Source organism: Sapajus apella, unplaced genomic scaffold, assembly GCF_009761245.1.
Source record: "Sapajus apella isolate SASKATOON/1434 unplaced genomic scaffold, GSC_monkey_1.0 scaffold2, whole genome shotgun sequence".
Taxonomy (NCBI): Eukaryota; Metazoa; Chordata; class Mammalia; order Primates; family Cebidae; genus Sapajus; species Sapajus apella.
Window position 1 is genome coordinate 81,396,704 of NW_022436942.1, and position 18,034 is coordinate 81,414,737.

At 46.5% G+C, this 18,034-nt stretch overlaps 2 protein-coding genes and 1 long non-coding RNA gene across 25 annotated transcripts in view; 1 reads left to right on the forward strand and 2 right to left on the reverse strand.

Moving 5' to 3' along the window:
- Window positions 1-4,564, reverse strand: part of PITPNM2 (phosphatidylinositol transfer protein membrane associated 2) — a 164,680-nt gene extending 160,116 nt beyond the window's left edge. For 9 of the 10 annotated variants that reach the window (XM_032243066.1, XM_032243048.1, XM_032243074.1 and 6 more), the window contains exon 1: window positions 4,438-4,564. The gene's annotated coding sequence lies outside the window, so the exon portion shown is untranslated. Of the gene's footprint in view, window positions 1-2,952; window positions 4,089-4,437 lie in introns of those variants that run through there. The other variant, XM_032242964.1, reaches the window with a different exon arrangement.
- Window positions 4,565-9,125: 4,561 nt separating this feature from the next.
- Window positions 9,126-10,882, forward strand: LOC116526726. The gene is made up of 2 exons (XR_004258238.1): window positions 9,126-10,325; window positions 10,468-10,882. It is a non-coding gene; the product is annotated as an uncharacterized LOC116526726 (long non-coding RNA).
- The window catches only part of MPHOSPH9 (M-phase phosphoprotein 9), a 72,001-nt gene continuing 64,424 nt past the window's right edge, over window positions 10,458-18,034 (reverse strand). For 11 of the 14 annotated variants that reach the window (XM_032243147.1, XM_032243107.1, XM_032243115.1 and 8 more), the window contains 2 exons: window positions 17,689-17,757; window positions 10,458-10,958 (listed from right to left, as the gene is read on the reverse strand). In XM_032243147.1, the coding sequence (XP_032099038.1) occupies window positions 10,857-10,958; window positions 17,689-17,757 (171 nt within the window). In that variant the 3' untranslated portion in view covers window positions 10,458-10,856. The remainder of the gene's footprint in view (window positions 10,959-17,688; window positions 17,758-18,034) is intronic. The other 3 variants (XR_004258228.1, XR_004258227.1, XR_004258224.1) reach the window with 2 other exon arrangements.

An 18,034-nucleotide genomic window follows, 5' to 3' on the forward strand; every position in this document is an offset into this window, starting at 1 on the left:
GAGCAGGAAAAATAACTAATGGGTACTAGGTTTAGTACCTGGGTAATGAAATGATCTGTCATGCCCTCATGACACAAATCTACGGATACAACAAACCTGCACTTGTAACCCTGAACTTAAAAGTTAACAGCTGGGCGGGGTGGCTCATGCCTGTAACACCAGTACTTTGGGAGGCCGAGGTGGGCGGATCACCTAAGGTCAGGAGTCAAGACCAGCCTGGCCAACTTGGTGAAGCCCCATGTCTACTAAAAATATAAAAATTAGCCAGGCATTGGTGGCTGGTGCCTGTAATCCCAGCTACTCAGGAGGCTGAGGCGGAAGAATTGTTTGAATCTGGGAAGCAGTGGTTGCAGTGAGCCAAGATCTAGCCACCGCACTCCAGCCTGGGCAACAAGAGCAAAACTCCGTCTAAAAATCATCATCATAATAAAAATAAATAAAATAAAAGTTTGAAAAGGACCCTTGTAGAAGGCTGTCACTTTAAAGAAAGAGCATTAAACTGGTAATCAGGGACCTGGGTTCCAGGCTAGCAGAGAGGTCTTGTGCAAGTCACTTCTGTTCTGCCAGCCTCTGCCTCTCATCCTCAACAGGGTGCAGGCTCTCCCAGCTCCAGTGTTCTGGGACCCTCCATCAAGGATACAGAGGATTTGAAAAAGGCATCACCAGACTCCCCACTTTAATATCTGACCCAAATCTCTCCCTTCCCACCAGAAAACCTGTTCTGCAAGGCCATTTTGATAACCACAGATTTTACACTCTAAGTCCTACACACCTTTACAGTTGCTGTGCACTATCAAAACTACCCATTTGTCAAGACCGCCTTCAAGTTTCGCCTCTTCCAGGAAGTCCACCCTGACTACCTTACCCAGAAAGGGCATCTTCCCCTCTGAACTCTATCTTCAACAACTCTTATCACACATACCCTTTGTTACCTGTGGACTCATCTCCCTAACCACAAGTTAGTTTGTCAGGTACAATGTTACCTTTTGGTTTTTATTTATTTTTTCTTTTAGAGACAGGGTCTCACTCTGCTGCCCAGGTTGGAGTGCAGTGGCACAATCATAAGTCACTGCAGCCTCAAACTCCTGGGCTCAAGGGATCCTCCTGTCTCAGCTATAGGAGCACACCACCATGCCCAGCTGGCAATGTTACTTACTGTATTCAATTCACTTATCCATACAGTTTTCCAAAAACCTTTTGTGATGACTTTATAAAGAACACAGAGAGATTTACACATAAACACACACAGAGAAAAAGAGATAGTTCAGGAACGTAGAAATAAATTGCTGATGTTGAGGGTAAGTGAATATAAGTGCTAGATGGAATATCACATTGTGTGTTGAGCAGTCTGGAAGCCAAGGAGAAGAGGAGAAACATAATCAGTTGGAAAGGCAGTGTGGTACAGAAAGAGCCACGCATAGTGTGGCAAAGAAGCAGAACTGAGTATAAATCCAGGGAAACTTGGGCAAGTTAGTTGACCTTTCTGCATGTCTCAACTTCTTTCTCTGGGAAAAAAGGAGAATACAACCTACCCTGCAGGGTTTGTCAGAGAGGCCCAAGCACACACTGCATGGTGCAAAGTATACAAACAATACATGTTTTCCTTCCCCACTTTTCTGTTCATTATAAAAGGAGAAAGCAACCTAGTTTCCCGGGAGAAGGCAAAGTTTGCCTGGCCCTAAATTCGAAAAGAAATTTTTAATATGGGTCACTGTAAGAAGCCTGTAACAATGGGAAAAATGCCTCAGATTATGGTTTTAGAGTAAACCAGATAAGGATTTGCCATGGCTCTATTTGAAAACATTCCAGGGTACCCAGTAAAAGCTTAACAAACATCAACCAAATGACCTACAGGGAGGCTGTGCAAAGACCACTTAGCTGCCTCTGTGCCTACAGGAAGGAAGTCCTGTTAAGCAGCTTTCAGGGTGGCCATCTGCAAAGGGATTGATCTCACGTAAGCAAAGCTGAGAAGTGGCGTACAAAGCACCCAATGGCTCACTGTGGATTACCTTCTAGTCATAAGCAGCAGCTCTTCCTGCCTACGGCCAAAGACACTGGACCAATACCACTCCCCTTACATTAAAGAGCACACACCCCAGCATCTTTTCCAAAAACAGCAAGGAAGTGATCTCGAAGTACCAGACGTTTCCTCTGCTAATCTCTACAGATAACTGCACATCCTCCATGACTGGCTCTTCTTGAAGACCAAGTTGGAAAGACTTTAATTGGATAAGACTGGTTAGGAAAGCATCTATCTGCCTGTTGTTAAAACAGGCCTCTAGACACGGAGGAAGGCCAACAGGTCCCCATAGCAGAGACTGTATAAGCAATCGACTTTGGACAAGAAGGGCTCTCAGTGGTCATCTAGGCCAACCCTTCTCCCTGTTTTCCTGAGTGCCTTATTATGCAGTGAAGCATTAGGGATGCAGAAAAACGTGATACAGCACCAACCGCCCAGGAGCTCACAGTCTAGTGGGGGGCCCATGTAAACAGATAAGGGCCATTCTGTGTGACAGGCAAGTCAGACTAGGGTGGTACAAAAATCAGAAAGAGGACCAATTCCACCTGCAAAGGCCAAGGCTGGGTCTCAACCAGTGAAGAGTTGAAGGCACCTGGGGAGAGGGAGGGCATGGGAGCACCACGCTTTGAAAGCCTCTAGGGTAGCCTGAGAATATGAATAAAACGGTAGGAGAGGAGGCAGAAAAGGTAGACAGGACCCAGATCCCAAGGGGCCTTAGATACACAGAGGAATTCTCTTTCAGCTTCCATAAGGTGCAACCACAACCCAGAGAAACCAAGTGACTTAGTTAAGCTCCCGCAGCAAGTTAAGGGAAAAGCCAACCCTGGAACACCAGTCTCTTGACTCCAGAAGTCCACTTCTCTCCCCTACTGCCTCCCACGCGTGAGCAGCTGGGGAAGGCCAGGAGAGAGAAGGGCCCATTCAACACTCACCACCCAGAGAACCTAGAGTCTGTGTCTGGCCATCTTCACAGCAGAGGATGTACTGTCTTGTTCACTTGGCAAGCCACTCCTTACAAGAAAAACAGCACTTCCTAACTCATTGTATTTCTCTCTGCAGTGGGAGAGGGCTGGAAGTCCATTTTAACCACAGAATACAATGTCTTCATGGAAGGAAAATAATTTAACAGCAACAGTCTAGGAATCAGACAAGCTAGGGTCCTGGAGACAAGCCCTGGAGGGGGCTTCTGCTCCACGGAGACACTGGCAGTATGCAGGCTACTGACCAGGGCAGGGGATCAGAGATGAATCAACTCCAGCCCAGGAGTTCACCATCCGCAGGGGAGATAAGGCAGATGGAAAAGTAATTATAAAATAAGGCAGGCGGTGATAAGAGTCACACAGGAGATACAGATAACAGGTAGTGGGAATTCAGAGCCGAGAGGAGTCTGGGGGATGTGTGTTAGGGGAGATTCAGACGAAGGGGAACACTTACTGCCTCCCCTCCAGAAGTAGGGGGGTCTATCCTAGCAGCTCTGGTGACTCCCAGATGGGGGCCGGGGAGAGAGCTGGTCGTGGACAAAGACAGATGTTCCAGTGAAGTCTCCTTTGAAGAATCCAGACTCTGGGTGGGGGAGGCAGGTGTGCCGGGGTGTTTGGAGAGGTGCCCAGCCCACACTTCAGAGGGAGGGAGAGAAGTGCAGGATGTCTCTGCAGGAGGAAGTCGATGGAAAGAGGAAAAGGCTGGAGGGCTTGCCTTGAAATGACATTTGCCCTGCACGGACTGTGTTCACCTGTAATGGCCGTTTGGGATTTCTTGGGGGGAGTCAGTGCACACTGGGGCGGGGGACACTGAACTTTCCTTCTCCCCAAACCCCCCATCAGCCCTGCCACGGATAAGAAAGGACGCGGGGTGGGAAGAAGACAGAGCCGGCACCCCATTACAACAGGAAAGGGCACTGAGGATGGAGACGGGCCACACCCCGACCTTGGGCCCCCGACACGCTGCGGCCACAGCCCCGGCCTGGGGACGTCCGGCCAGAGGCGGGAAGCAGAGAAGGCGGGCCCGGGGCTCACCTCCGCTTCCTCCCGACAGCCCCTTCCTCGCCCGGGCACCGGCACTGCACATGCCTGCCCCTGACCGCTGTGACACTTGTCCCTGGCGGGGGTCCCCCACGCGGCCGCGACCGACGGAAATTCGGAAATCAGCGTTTCGGGGACGAATCCGGGGCGGGCGACTCACTGAGACCAGGCTCGGACGGTCTCCCCAGCGGAGTTCCCGCACGCCACACCCTCCTCCCCACCCGGGTCTCCGCTCTTCCCTCCCGCCTCGGCGGCTTGGCGGGCCGGCGGGCCACGGCCTCTCCGCGAGCCCCCGCCCCAGGTCCCCAGGTCCCCAGGTCCCCAGGTCCCCGGCCCGCGCCCGGCACTGCGGGGCTCGCCCGCGGGCCTGGGGAGCGGCTGCCCGGACTCACTCACCCCGCTCGGCTCGGCCGCGGGCTCCGTCCTCTTCGGCCCGGGCTGGGCCGCCGCCACCTTACGCCGCTTCACGGGGAGCGCCCGCCCCGCGGCCCCGGCCCGGCCGGCTGCGCCCCGCGCGCCCCCGCCGCCTGCTGGCCCCGGGCGAGCGGCAGGGCCCTGGCGGGCATTGCTCCCGGGCGTCGCGGGCGGGCGGCGGCGGCGCACGTGCTGACAGGCGGCTCTCGCTGCGGCGGCCGCGGGCTGAGGAGGAAGCGCCCAGCGGGCGGGCTGCCGGGGCCGGCTGGACAGCTCTACGCTGCTGCGGCGCCGCCGTACCCGGCGCGCCCCAGCTGCCGCTGCTGCCCGCGCGCGCCGGGCCGGGCTCGCATTCCCTCAGTGGCGGCGGCGCCTCCTCAGGCCGCGCGGGGGAGCGGCGGCGGCGGCGGGCGCGCGTCCCTGCGGAGTCCCGGCCCGGCCCGGCCCCGCCGCCTCCGCCGGAAGAAACCTCTCCGACTCGGGCAGCTCGCCTGGCTCCTCAGCCGCGCTGCGGCGCCCCCGCTCCTCCCCGGCTCGCCAGTGTCCTCAGGCCCCGGGACTGGACTCGGGGGCGGCGGCGCGGGTCCCCGGCTCTTCGCCCACAGTCCGCAGCAGCCGAGCGCACTCGGAAGCGGGAACCGGCCGACTTGAGGTCACTGTGACTCTTAAAACAGCCTCATTTTAAAAAATGAAGTTTCTTAGGAGTGAAATGGCAAACCAGGAAGGCAGAGCGCGGCCGGCAGCTCACCGAAGCCCAGCCCCAGGCGTAGTGCTCGCCACACGCCGGGTCCGCGCTCTCCCCTCAGGAACCCGGGGCCGCGGCCCAGGGAACGGCAGAGCCGGGAGTGCAGCCGCCTCGGTCCCCACCTCAGGGAGGAGCTGGAATAGAGTCACGAACAGCTTCATCCCGAAGATCCGGCACGACAGGGCTCTCTAATGTGAAAACCAGAGCACCGGGAGGGCGCCTGGTGACATTCCTTAAAAACATGAGGTGTTTGTTAGGTTGAGCCAGGGTGGACTTGTTTGGCAAAATCTGAAGTCATGGAACTAAACAGGGCACACCTAAAACTTAGTGATGGGAGACCCAACCCTACTATCACCTTATAAGGCTGAGGAGACTGCGGTGCTCCCGTGGAGGGGCGAGGACAAGCTAAAATTAAGGCGGCCGAGATGCTCCCAGATGGAGCCGGGAGGCCGAGCCCCTGGCGGCTGCTCACCTCCTGGGGTCAGGGCAGAACCCAGCGGCACGAGCCAGGAAAGCCACCGTTCCCGACTCGCCTCCAGATGTCCGTGACCATGACCCCGCCGAGGCGGGCCAAGGCGTCCCATCGTCATCTAGAACCCCTCAACTCTTTCCCTCCACTAAGAGGTGCCCTAGGATCCATCCAGAAAGATCTGCTGAGCCCACAGAGCCCCAGAGGGAACTGTGCCCCTGGCTAGACACCCCTTAATCCGTAACTCGAGGACTTCTCTATGCCTGGGACTTCACATCACAACCAACCTGCTCCCGCAGCCAGCCAGCGGGAATAAACACACGAAGGTCACACGCCAGTTCACAGCCACGAGTATTTATTGAGTGCTTATGGTGCAAGAGAAAGATGGTCCCTGCTCCCGCGGAGCTTACAGCCTGATGACTCTAGGATCTGGCTAGATTCAGAAACAACTGCAGCAAGCACTTGTCTACCCACCAGCAGCACTGTATAAAGCACATTTTTCACATTATCGGTCACTGTTACAGTGAAATTGTTAGATGTGAGTAAATATTAACCTTGAAATCTGTAGTCATAGAGATGACATGGTATGTAATGTCCAGCAAATGCACATTTATGGCTTTATTCCTCACATATCTGAGGGGTCTATGGAAATAAAGCACAAATCAGGCAGAAAAGACTTAGTAACTAACACAGGTCCTAAGAATACTGGGGTAGTTTATTATCAAACTACCATAGAACTCTTGGCAGGGCAGGAAACTATTTCCAGCAAAATTTGTGCGATATAGTGGGTTTAATCAAACCTGAAACTGTCAACCATTTACCTGTCCCTCACGACAGGTAAATATAATCTACCTGTATGAATCCTAAAAGGCTACAGGTGTGCATTTATTTTTTAAAGCTTCTTAAAGACTCCTAGCACAAGTGACACACTGAAATCTAGCAGAAACTTCTGAGATATCTTAAAATTAAAGTGACAAGTGTCTGCTTTTACTACATATGTAGGTGCAAAGTTCAGAATTCAAACACCATCCATCAAAGCACGTGGCTTTTCTGGGTTAGAAGGGGACACTTTCTGGTTGGCTATCACAGGCTAAGTCCTAGGCTCCACGTACATCTCCTCACGCCCACTGGGAGGCACTTCCAATGTGTGGTTCTGCTCACAGGCCATCACCTTTAGAAGAGGCAATTATTTGGAGGATACTGGCAATAACTTTTAGGAAAACAGCCTATATTTATATCAAATAATCCCCAAGTCACCAATTGAGACCAAAGTGCTTTCTCAATTTACACTTGACAGGTTTAAAATTTTTTAAGTTTTTGATCCTTAAAAGAAAAAAACAAACCACACACACCAGAGGGAAGGCTCAATTTAAACTCCACAAAAAGCTTATGTTTTTTGCAAAGGTTGAAGAGAACATCTTAGACCACCAAACAGAAATGTCAGTCCAAGGCAGTTAAGTCAACTACTTGGGACATAATCTACTTTATTTTAAAAAGTATGCTACCTCAAGGCTGGGCTCGGTGGCTCATGCCTAGTAATCCCAACACTTTGGGAGGCCAAGGCGGGCGGATCATTTGAGGTCAGGAATTCAAGACTGGCCAACATGGTGAGAACCCGTCTCTACTGAAAATACAAAAATTAGCTGGGCATGGTGGTGCACACCTGTAATCCCAGCTACTGGGGAGGCTGAGGCAGGAGAATGGCTTGAACCTGGGAGACAGGTTCCACTTAGCCAAGATGGCACCACTGCACTCCAGCCTAGGCAACAGATAGAGCTAGACTTTATCACAAAAAAAAAAAAAAAGGTATGCTCCATCAAAAGCTATTAACTCAATGAATCTGAAATGTAGTATTTCTTGAGCACTTACTAAGTACCAGGCACTTTACAAAAGCTTCCTTAATGAAAGGAGTTTTCTTATTTCATCTTATAGCTGAGGAAGGCAGGCCTGTGCTAGGATGTGACTAGGTCTCTCTGGCTTCAAGTCTCTCCTCTCTTGTCCTGAGCCCAGCTCTGCACAGCCCCAGCTGTGCACTTTAGCTACATCTGCTGCTGCTTCAGTTGGAAAAGTCCTTCAGTCCCAAAGGCCATTTCCATACCTCAGGAGTAGCTCCTGCAAAGAGGCTTAAAAATGGAAAGGAAGGAGGCAGATCCAGGCATCAGGAGAGAGTTCACTTTCTATTTGCATTTTAGAAGGCACTTCGCAGAAGTGGCAGATTTGCTTAGGTTTTTGTTTTTTACTATTAATACCTGCAGCACAGCCCCAAACCAACAACAAAAATAGTTTACCTCCCTGGAATAATAGAATTCTAAAATGCTATTTAGAATTGCCATCTTTCCTACTTTTGAGTGTTTTTTCAGTTGAGTGTTCGTAAGATAAGCATTACCAAAGGGAAAGATAGCAGAAAGAATTTTCCTTAGTTTCCCTCTTCACAGCTATGAAGAAAAAATAAACTTTTTAAAAATAAGTGACTGATAGTTCCAATCTATTACACACTTCAAATATCAAAGCATATGCTTTCTAAGAGAGAGGTGCAGAAGATGTTTTGATGGAGCTTAACGCCTTTTTTGGAATAAGCCAATATAGGCTACTAAGAAGATAATTCCTTGGCAAGATAAAACTATCATCTCTTCTGAAATGGCATTTTTTTTTTATTCTTAAGAATGTAGTAGAGTTTACAATAAAAGTAGAGAACAAGGAAATATCCTAACAATTTAGTTTTTGTCATGTCCAGGAACATATTAAAGTTGGTCTTACTAGGTCCTGACACAGCTGTACCGGAGCTTTATTAAAATGAATGTTTTTTTAACCATGTCTAGATTTTTTTTTTAAGGCTAGAAAACCAAGAATAAAGAATACCAAGAATAGACTGGGTATAGTGGCTCATGCCTGTAATACCAGCACTTTGGAGGACCAAGATGGATGGATCACATGAGGTCAGGAGTTTGAGACCAGCCTGGCTAACATGGTGAAACCCTATCTCTACTGAAAAAAAAAAAAAAAAATAGGCCGGGCGCGGTGGCTCAAGCCTGTAATCCCAGCACTTTGGGAGGCCGAGGCGGGTGGATCACGAGGTCAAGAGATCGAGACCATCCTGGTCAACATGGTGAAACCCCGTCTCTACTAAAAATACAAAACATTAGCTGGGCATGGTGGCACGTGCCTGTAATCCCAGCTACTCAGGAGGCTGAGGCAGGAGAATTGCCTGAACCCAGGAGGCGGAGGTTGCGGAGAGCTGAGATCGCGCCATTGCACTCCAGGCAGGGAAAAAAGAGGAAAACCTCCGTCTCAAAAAAAAAAAAAAAAAAAAATACACACACACACACACACACACACACACACACACACACACACACACAATTAGCCTGGCGTGGTGGGAGGTGCCTGTAATCCCAGCTACTCGGGAGGCTGAGGCAGGAGAATTGCTTGAACCCAAGAGGCAGAGGTTGCAGTGAGCTGAGATTGCTCTATTACACTCCAGCCTGGGAAACAAGGGGAAAACTCTGTCTTAAAAAAATAAATAAAGGCACTTGATTCTAATTATAAGTAATTTTGATTAGCCTGAAGTCTTCAAAAGTTGCAAGAGTAGGGAGCAAAGACAGGCCGTCCTCCTTGCTAAGAAGGGAGCAGGCCTGTGGTGAAACTCAGGTGAAGGACACTCAAAGATCATTTGAGATCCTGCTTGGAATAACTGAGATGGCTTGGTTCAGTCTAACTACTTATTATTAAGAGCCACATAAGGAGGAAAAGCTCAAAAGCAAACCAAAATTTAAAACATGAGCATGTTTAGTACAAATTCACTTTGAAAGTTTGGATGAATTTGTTTATCAACATTGTACTAAGCTGGAATATGTGGGGCACTGTGTTCTTCCGACTGGCTGCCAAAAAGTTTATAGCTACACAGCTCCAATTTAACCAGCAGTCCCAACACAAACCTGCCAATGCTCCTGGATCAGAGAGCCTCCTGCCCACACACTACTTCTGAGAGCCAGTGGCTACCACAGAGGCAGTGGGCTGGAGCACTCTGCAAAGCCAAGGGGAAGGCACCAGGCTCCATCCAGACACACTCCCTGTCCATTAACAAATATAGTAGATTGTGATGATCTAAAGCATAGTGTTCTTACAGCACCTACAATGGAAGTATTTATTTCTCTTTTTGGCCAGGATGAAAGGGCCTGGAAAGGGGTGAACATGTCCAGATGACAACTCTGACAGACAGCTGAAGTCATACACGCTAAGAAAACCAGGCTGTTCTCTTAATCCCTCACGGGGTGGCGGGCTTGTATTTCAAAGGGTTTATCTGTCCATTTATTGTCCAGGGTGGGACACAAGTTAATTCAGAACAATGGCCAGAGAGCTATATGCCTCTCCAATTGTTTAAATTTTTTAGAAAGATAAAATTAGAGAATTACAATCCCTCTCATTTTTCTTACAAACAATAAAGTTTAAAGAAAACGAAATAAGTTATATTCACAGTTTTCAAAGCTTTCCAATAGTCCATTATTACTATGCTGATATTCACTCTAAGACATGTTTCAAATAGGAATCGCATTATCATTTTTTAAAAACCTGAACACAACTGAAATCCAAGATACACTGTAATTGTTTTTTTATGTATTCAACGTCTAATAGTCTATCATTAGGGAAGCTATTAAGGTTTATTTATTTATTTTTTTTAAGACAGGGTTTCACCTTGTTGGTCAGGCTGGTGTTGAACTCCCAACCTCAGGTGATCCGCCTGACTTGGCCTCCAAAATGCTTGGATTACAGGCGTGAGCCACCACGCCCAGCCCTTAAGCTTTATTTTTTTAAAAATGAATCGTATTTACAATGTAGAACAAGTTTATAAAATTGGTGTGCAAAGTTAATTGTAAAAGGATAACACTATTTGTTTAGAAACAAGCTGCCTCCCCACTTACATTTTCTTATTGATATAAATTGGAGACATATACTATTTAAAAATAATACTTTTTAAATAGTAAAATATACAAGAGATTCCTGAGCATAACAAAAATATCTTGAAAATATGTGGCCATTTGAAGTATAAAATAGCAAGTGTAAGAATAGCATGATTGTAAAACTACTGTTTGAAGGCCTATAAACAGTACAAAATAGTTTGCCTTTTCTGACTGCATAATTATACATTAGTGCAAACAAAAACATCTCAAAATTTAATGGCTACAAATCTCAAAGGTTTGCAGAGGTGCGCAAAACATGGAATTTCTTTAGCGTCATGCGAACTGAGCCCAGTTCTCGGTTAATCTTTTCCAAACGATCTTCCAAGGCTTCCTAGATGAAAACAATGGGAAAAGTTTAATTTTTCTGCATCAAGTTCTATAATCACCACCAAACTGACCTTTCTTTTAGCAAAAGAGCAAGTATAAACATTAAAATTACAATTATTTTTTTGCTTTCAACACAAATCATCTTATGACTTCTTTTCAGCTGAACAATATAAACCAGCTTTTCAACCATTCAAAATAACTGCTGCACTTTAAAGCATTCTCAGTATGTTTGGCACATGGAGTATATGGAAACTCTAGTAATAGCAATACAACCAACTGGAAGGGGATAATTCTTTGGCTCTGCTGAAGTGAGAACAGTACAAGAGAAGCCCAGGAGGGGCTTCACGCATTTTACCAGAAGAAACGGACACATCTGATCAGTGCTGCATCCCACACATACATACATAGATCAAATAACTTTCTCCTCAACAAAATTTCTAAGTTAAAAAGGAAAAAAACAAAAAACACTGAAGGATAATTTTCTAAAAAAAAAAAAAAAAAAAAAAAAAAAAAAAGATTTGACAATGAATTGACCTAACAATTGCTATTTTAAAATCAACAATATTACTGTTAAATAGTACCTAGACTATATATCATTATAAATACTTTTGTGTTTTTGTTGAGACAGGGTCGTCCTCTGTCACCCAAGGCTGGACTGCAGTGGCACGATCATAGCTTACTATAGCCTCAAACTCCTGGGCTCCAGCAATCCTCCCACCTCAGCCTCTCGAGTATCTGAAACTAAAGGCAGGCACCACCATATCTGGCTGATTTTAAACTTTTTTTTTTTTTTTAGAGACAAGGTCTCACTATGTCACCCAGGCTGGTCTTGAACTCCTGGCCTCAAATGATCCAACCACTTCGGCCTCCCAAAGTCCTGGGATTATAGACATAAGCCACCGAACCCAGCTTTATTTTAGATAATTTATTCAGTATTAATTCCAATGGTGTCCTGAAATAAAGCTTAAATTTTTTCTTTAGCTTTAATTACAAAAGGATTCATTATAAAACGCTTAGAATATAGAAAATTTAGAAGACAAATAAGCAAAAGGAAATAACTGTTCCTCTTTCCTATTTTTTTCTGCATACATATATATGCATATCACTTTTTTTTCTTTTTTTGGTGGGGAGATGGAGTCTCGCTCTGTCACCCAAGCTGGAGTGCAGTGGCACAATCTTAGCTCTCTGCAACCTCTGCCTCTTGGGCTCAAGCAATTCTCCTGCCTCAGCCTCCTGAGTAGCTGGGATTACAGGAGCCTACCACCATGCCTGGCTAATTTTTATATTTTTAGTAGAGACAGTGTTTCAACATATTGGCCAGGCTGGTCTTGAACTCCTGACCACAGATGATCTGCCCACCTTGGCCTCCCAAAGTGCTGGCATGAGCCACTGCACGCATACCATTTTTAAAAAGAAAAATAAAGCCAAGCATGGTGGCTCATGCCTGTAATCCCAGCACTTTGTGAGGCCAAGGTGGGAGAATCACTTGCGGCCAGAAGTTCGATACAAGCCTGGGCAACACAATGAGGCCCTGCCTCTACAAAAAAATTTTAAAAATTAGCCAGGTGTGGTGGTACATGCCTGTAGTCCTAGCTACTCAAGGGGCTGAGGTGGGAGAACTGCTGGAGCCTCAGAAGTTAAGACTACAGTGAGCTATGATTGTGCCAATGCACTTTAGCCTGAGTCAGAGTGAGACCATGTCTCAAAAAAATTAAAAAAGAAACCGGCCAGGCATGGTGGTTCACAACTGTAATCCCAGCACTTTGAGAGGCTAAGGCAGGTGGTTCACGAGGTCAAGAGTTTGAGACCAGCCTCACCAACATGGTGAAACCCCATCTCTACTAAAAATACAGCCAGGAGTGATGGCGCACACCTGTAATCCCAGCTACTCAGGCGGCTGAGGCAGGAGAATTGCTTGAACCCTGGAGTCGGAGGCTGCACTGAGCCGAGATTGCGCCACTATACTCCAGACGGTCTTCTGGGCGACAGAGAGAGACTGTCTCAAAAAAGAAAGAAAGAAAGAAAGAAACCTAAGAAGAGAATCAAACTCTATTTCAAATTTTGTTGTTGTTGTTGTTGTTTTGTGAGACAGAGTCTCACTCTGTTCCCCAGGCTAGAGTGCAGTGGCACAATCTTGGCTCACTGCAACCTCCACCTCTCGGGTTGAAGCGAACCTCCTGCCTCAGCCTCCGAGTAGCTGAGATTATAGGCGCACTACCACAACTGGCTAACATTTTTGTATTTTTAGTAGAGACAGCATTTCACCATGTTGGCCAAGCTGGTCTCGAACTCCTGACCTCAAGTGATCTGACTGCCTCAGCTTCCCAAAGTGCTGGGATTAGAAGCATAAGCCACTTGCCCGGCCTCAAAATATCTTTCAATTAGGCCGGGCATGGTGGCCCACAGCTGTAATTCCAGCACTTTGGGAGGCTGAGGCAGGCGGATCACTTGAGGTCAGGAGTTCAAGACCATCCGGGCCAAGATAGTGAAACCCCCATCTCTACTAAAAATATAAAAATTAGCCGGGCAAGGTGGCACTTAAACCCGGGAGGTGGAGGTTGCAGTAAGCCAAGATTGAGCCACAGTACTCTGGCCTGAGAGGGAGAGTCAGTCTCAAAAAACAAAACAAAAAAAATCTTTCAATTGAACTTTTCATGTTATAAAATACCCTTGTATAACATTCTTTTAAGTTAATATACAATATTCCATCAGCAGTAACATATTTAACCAAGAATCTTTTAGTAGAAATTTGGGTTGCTTCTAATTTTGGATATCATAAATAAGGCTGCAATAAAGTTCTTAAACATATCTCTTTGCACATATAAGTACTGCCTTAGGAATCATTCCCAGAAATAAAAATGCCAGGTCCAAAGAAATGCAAATTTCTAAGGCTCTGGATATATGTCAAGTTGTAACCCAGGATGTTTGAGACAATTTCTACTTCCACCTGCAGTGTATGAAGATAAGCTCTTCTCCATCCCAAAACCTTTTTCTTAAAAAAAAAAAAAAAAAAAAAAAACCTGCCATGGCCGGGCGTGGTAGCTCATGACTGTAATCCCAGCACTTCGGGCAGCCAAGGGGGGGCAGATCATCTGAGGTCAGGAGTTCGAGACCAGCCTGGTCAACATGGCAAAACCCCATCTCTACTAAAAATACAAAACATTAGCTGGGTATGGTAGCACACTCCTGCAGTCCTAGCTACTTGGGAGGCTGAGGCATGAGAATCACTTGAACCCGGGTGGTGAAGGTTGCAGTGAGCCGAGATGGTGACACTATATTTCAGTCTGGGCATCGCAACAGGACTCCGTCTCCACCCGCCCCCCTGCCCCCTGCAAAAAAGAAAGAAAAAAATACTGTGTGCTAATGTTATGGCTAAAAAAAGAAAAACAAAAAAACCTGCCAAAGTTATAGGTTTTTAAAAGGTGTGGGGCTGTCTTGGCTAATCTTTTTTTTGTAGAGACAAGGTTTCATTATGTTGCCCAGGCTGGTCTCAGACTCCTGGGCTCAAGCCATCCTCCCATCTCTCCCTCCCAAAGGGCTGGGATTACAAGCATGGGCCACTATGATTACAGGCATGAGCCCAGCCATGGTGTTTTTTTGTTTTGTTTTTTGCTTTTTACAGAGACAGGGTTTCACTCTGTCACTCAAGCTGGAGGGCAGTTGTGTGATCATAGCTCACTGCAGCCTCAAACTCCTGGCTTCAAGAGATCTTCCCGCCTTGGCCTCCCAAAGTGCTAGGATTAAAGGTGCGAACCACTGCATCTGGCCCAAGAAAGATGTTTAAACGTGTATCACTTTTATTCATTAGTGAGACTGATAACTTTTCATCTTTTGGCCCAGTTTATGAATCACACAAGAGCATCATCAGCCCCTTGTTGCTGCTACTTGTCTTCTTACTGAATTGAAACAGTTTTTAGCCTAATGCCTTTTAAGTCTCATTTTCTTTTTTTTTTTTTTTTGAGACAGAGCCATTCTCTGTCACCCAGGCTGGAGTGCAATGGTGCAATCTCGGCTCACTGCAACATCTGTCTCCCAGATTCACGTGATTCTCCTGCCCTAGCCTTCCAATCAGCTAGGATTATAGGTGCGTGCCACCACACCCAGCTAATTTTTGTATTTTTAGTAGAGACGGAGTTTCAACATGTTTAGTCAGGCTGGTCTCCAACTTCTGACCTTGTGATCTGGCCGTCTCAGCCTCCCAAAGTGCTAAGATTACAGGTGTGAGCCACTGCACAGGACACTTTTTTTTTTTTTTTTTTTTTTTTTTTTTAAGATGGAATCTTGCTCTGTCACCCAGGCTGGAATCCAATGGTGCAATCTCAGCTCACTGAAACCTCCGTCTCCTGGGTTCAAGTGATTCTCCTTGCCTCAGCGTCCCAAGTAGCTAAGATTACAGGTGTGCACCACCATGCCCGGCTAATTTTCGTATTTTTAGTAGAGACAGGGTTTTACCGTGTTGCTCAGACTGGTCTCAAACTCCTGATCTCAGGTGAGCCACCATGCCCGGCCCCCATTAAGTCTTATTTTGAGAGTCAGAACAAATTTATGCTATTCATTATATAAAAACATATTGGCCAGAACTTTGGGAGGCCAAGGCAGGCAGATCACCTGAGGTCTGGAGTTCGAGACCAGCTGGACTGACATGGAAAAACCCCGCCTCTACTAAAAATACAAAATTAGCCAGGTGTGGTGGTGCATGCCTGTAAACCCAGCTACTCAGGAGGCTGAGAATCACTTGAACCTGGGAGGTAGAGGTTGCAGTGAGCCAAGATTGTGCCATTGCACTCCAGCCTGGGCAACAAAAGTCAAGCTCTGTCTCAAAAAAAAAAAAAAAGTTTCATGGCTAGGCACAGTGATTTACACCTGTAATCCCAGCACTTTGGGAGGCCGAGGTGGATGGATCACGAGTCAGGAGTTCAAGACCAGCCTGGCCAACATGGTGAGACCCTGTCTCTACTAAAGATACAAAAAAAAAAAAAAAAATTATCTGGGCATGGTGACCCGCACTTGTAATCCCAGCTACTTGGGAGACTGAGGCAGGAGAATAACTTGAACCTGGGAGGCGGAGATTGTAGTGAGCTGAGATGGGCCCACTGTACCCAAACTTAGGTGACAGGGCGAGACTTCATCTCAAAAAAATAAATAAATAAATTTCATGTGTTATCTGAGTTTTATAAATTATTGACTAATTTATCAGCACAAAAAGACAAAAAAAAAAAAAAAAGTTAGGGGCTGGGTGCAATGGCTCACACCTGTAATCCCAGAACTTTTGGAGGCTGAGGTGGGAGAATCAACTGAGGTCAGGAGTTCAAGACCAGCCCAGTCAACATGGCGAAAGCCCACCTCTACTAAAAGTGCAAAAATTAGCTGGGCATGGTAGCGGGGGCCTGTAATCCCAGCTATTCGGGAAGCTGAGGCAGAAGAATAACTTGAACCTGGGAAGCGGAGGTTGCAGTGTCACTGCACTCTAGCCTGGGTGACAGAAAGACTCCATTTCAAAAAACAAAACTAAACAAATACAAAAATTAGCTGGGTGTGGTGCTGCGTGCCTGTAGTCCCAGCAGCTCAGGAGGCTGAGGCAGGAGAATCATTTGAACCCGCGAGGCGGAGGCTGCAGTGAGCCGAGATCGCACCACTGCACTCTAGCATGGGCAACAGAGCGAGACTCCGTCTCAAAAAAAATAAATAAGTAAGTTGGGGTATTCGCCCCAGGAAAAGTTCTCGCTGTTTTGTCTTTCTGGTATCACAGATCTGAAAATTAACTTTTACTGAAGTAAAGGCAATGGGATGCCAAAACGTGGTTTTAGAAGAGATACACACTTGCTATTATGTTTAAAATGTTACTGTTCCTAAAAGAGCCGATTTTAAATGTCCCATGGTTTCCTGTATTTTAATTCTCTTTGAAAAGCAACTAAAAGAAATGCACATGGGCCACATCGCCTGCACCACCTCTTGCTCAACAATGGAATCACAGCTCACAGCTCTCCATTTTTTTTTTGAAACAGGGTCTCACTCTCTCCCCCAGACTGGAGGGCAGTGGTGCCATCTTGGCCCACTGCAACCTCCACCTCCCAGGCTCAAGTGATTCTCCTGCCTGCCTCAACCTCCTGAATAGCTGAGACTATAGGCACCCACCACTACCACCCAGCTAATTTTTGTATTTTTAGTAGAAACAGCGTTTCACCATGTTGGCCAGGCTGGTCTGGAACTCCTGACCTCAGGTGATCCACCTGCCTCAGCCTCCCAAAGTGCTGGGATTACAGGCGTGAGCCCCTGCGCCCGGCCCATAGTTCACTGTTTAAACCTCTACAGCTATTGAATTTGCAAAGTGTAACCATTTTATATGCTTGCTAATGGAAAGAAGTTCAGAAATAAATTACAGATTTGCAAAGAGAGAAATCAAGCAAAAAGGGAGGCAATCTGTGAGCACTAACTTAGTGTAAAATCTGTTGAAAAGCATATTGCCATTTGCTCTCAAGTTACTTTCTTGAAAATACAAAGGCAGAACACCTCCTTCTCTAAGTCTAAAGGTAAAATTAATTTTTATTCCCGAAAGCTAGCTTGCAGTTATAAAATTGCTATAATCAAACACTTCCTGTAAAAGCTAAAAGTTTTTACTGCTACTTCAGTGTGTCTAATTTTCACTGTACCATGATTTTTTAAACCCCTCTTAGATAAATGGAACACTGACTGGCATCAAGCATCTAAAGCAGATTCAAGCTAAGACATTTCACCTGATTTAATCTTGTCTGTAAAGTGATTCGTCCTCCAGGAGAAGGCATCCTGCTTAGTGCTGCCTCAATCTGTTAACACAACGAAAAAAATATGTTTAAATTACTGGCAGGGAGGTTTGTCACACAGAATGGAAAGAAAAGATTTTGGCTTAGTATTTCCTTGTCCATTTCATCTCAACTTAATTTCCCTCTGTCAATTAGTAACAACCACATGGCTCAAATCCGTGGCTAGCACAGCTCTGATATGCTATCCCATTGTAATATCCTAAGACAGGTTTGACTCAATAATTTCCTTCTCCTTAGACATAAGCATTAAGTTCAGAAAACAATTTTTTAAAAATATTTG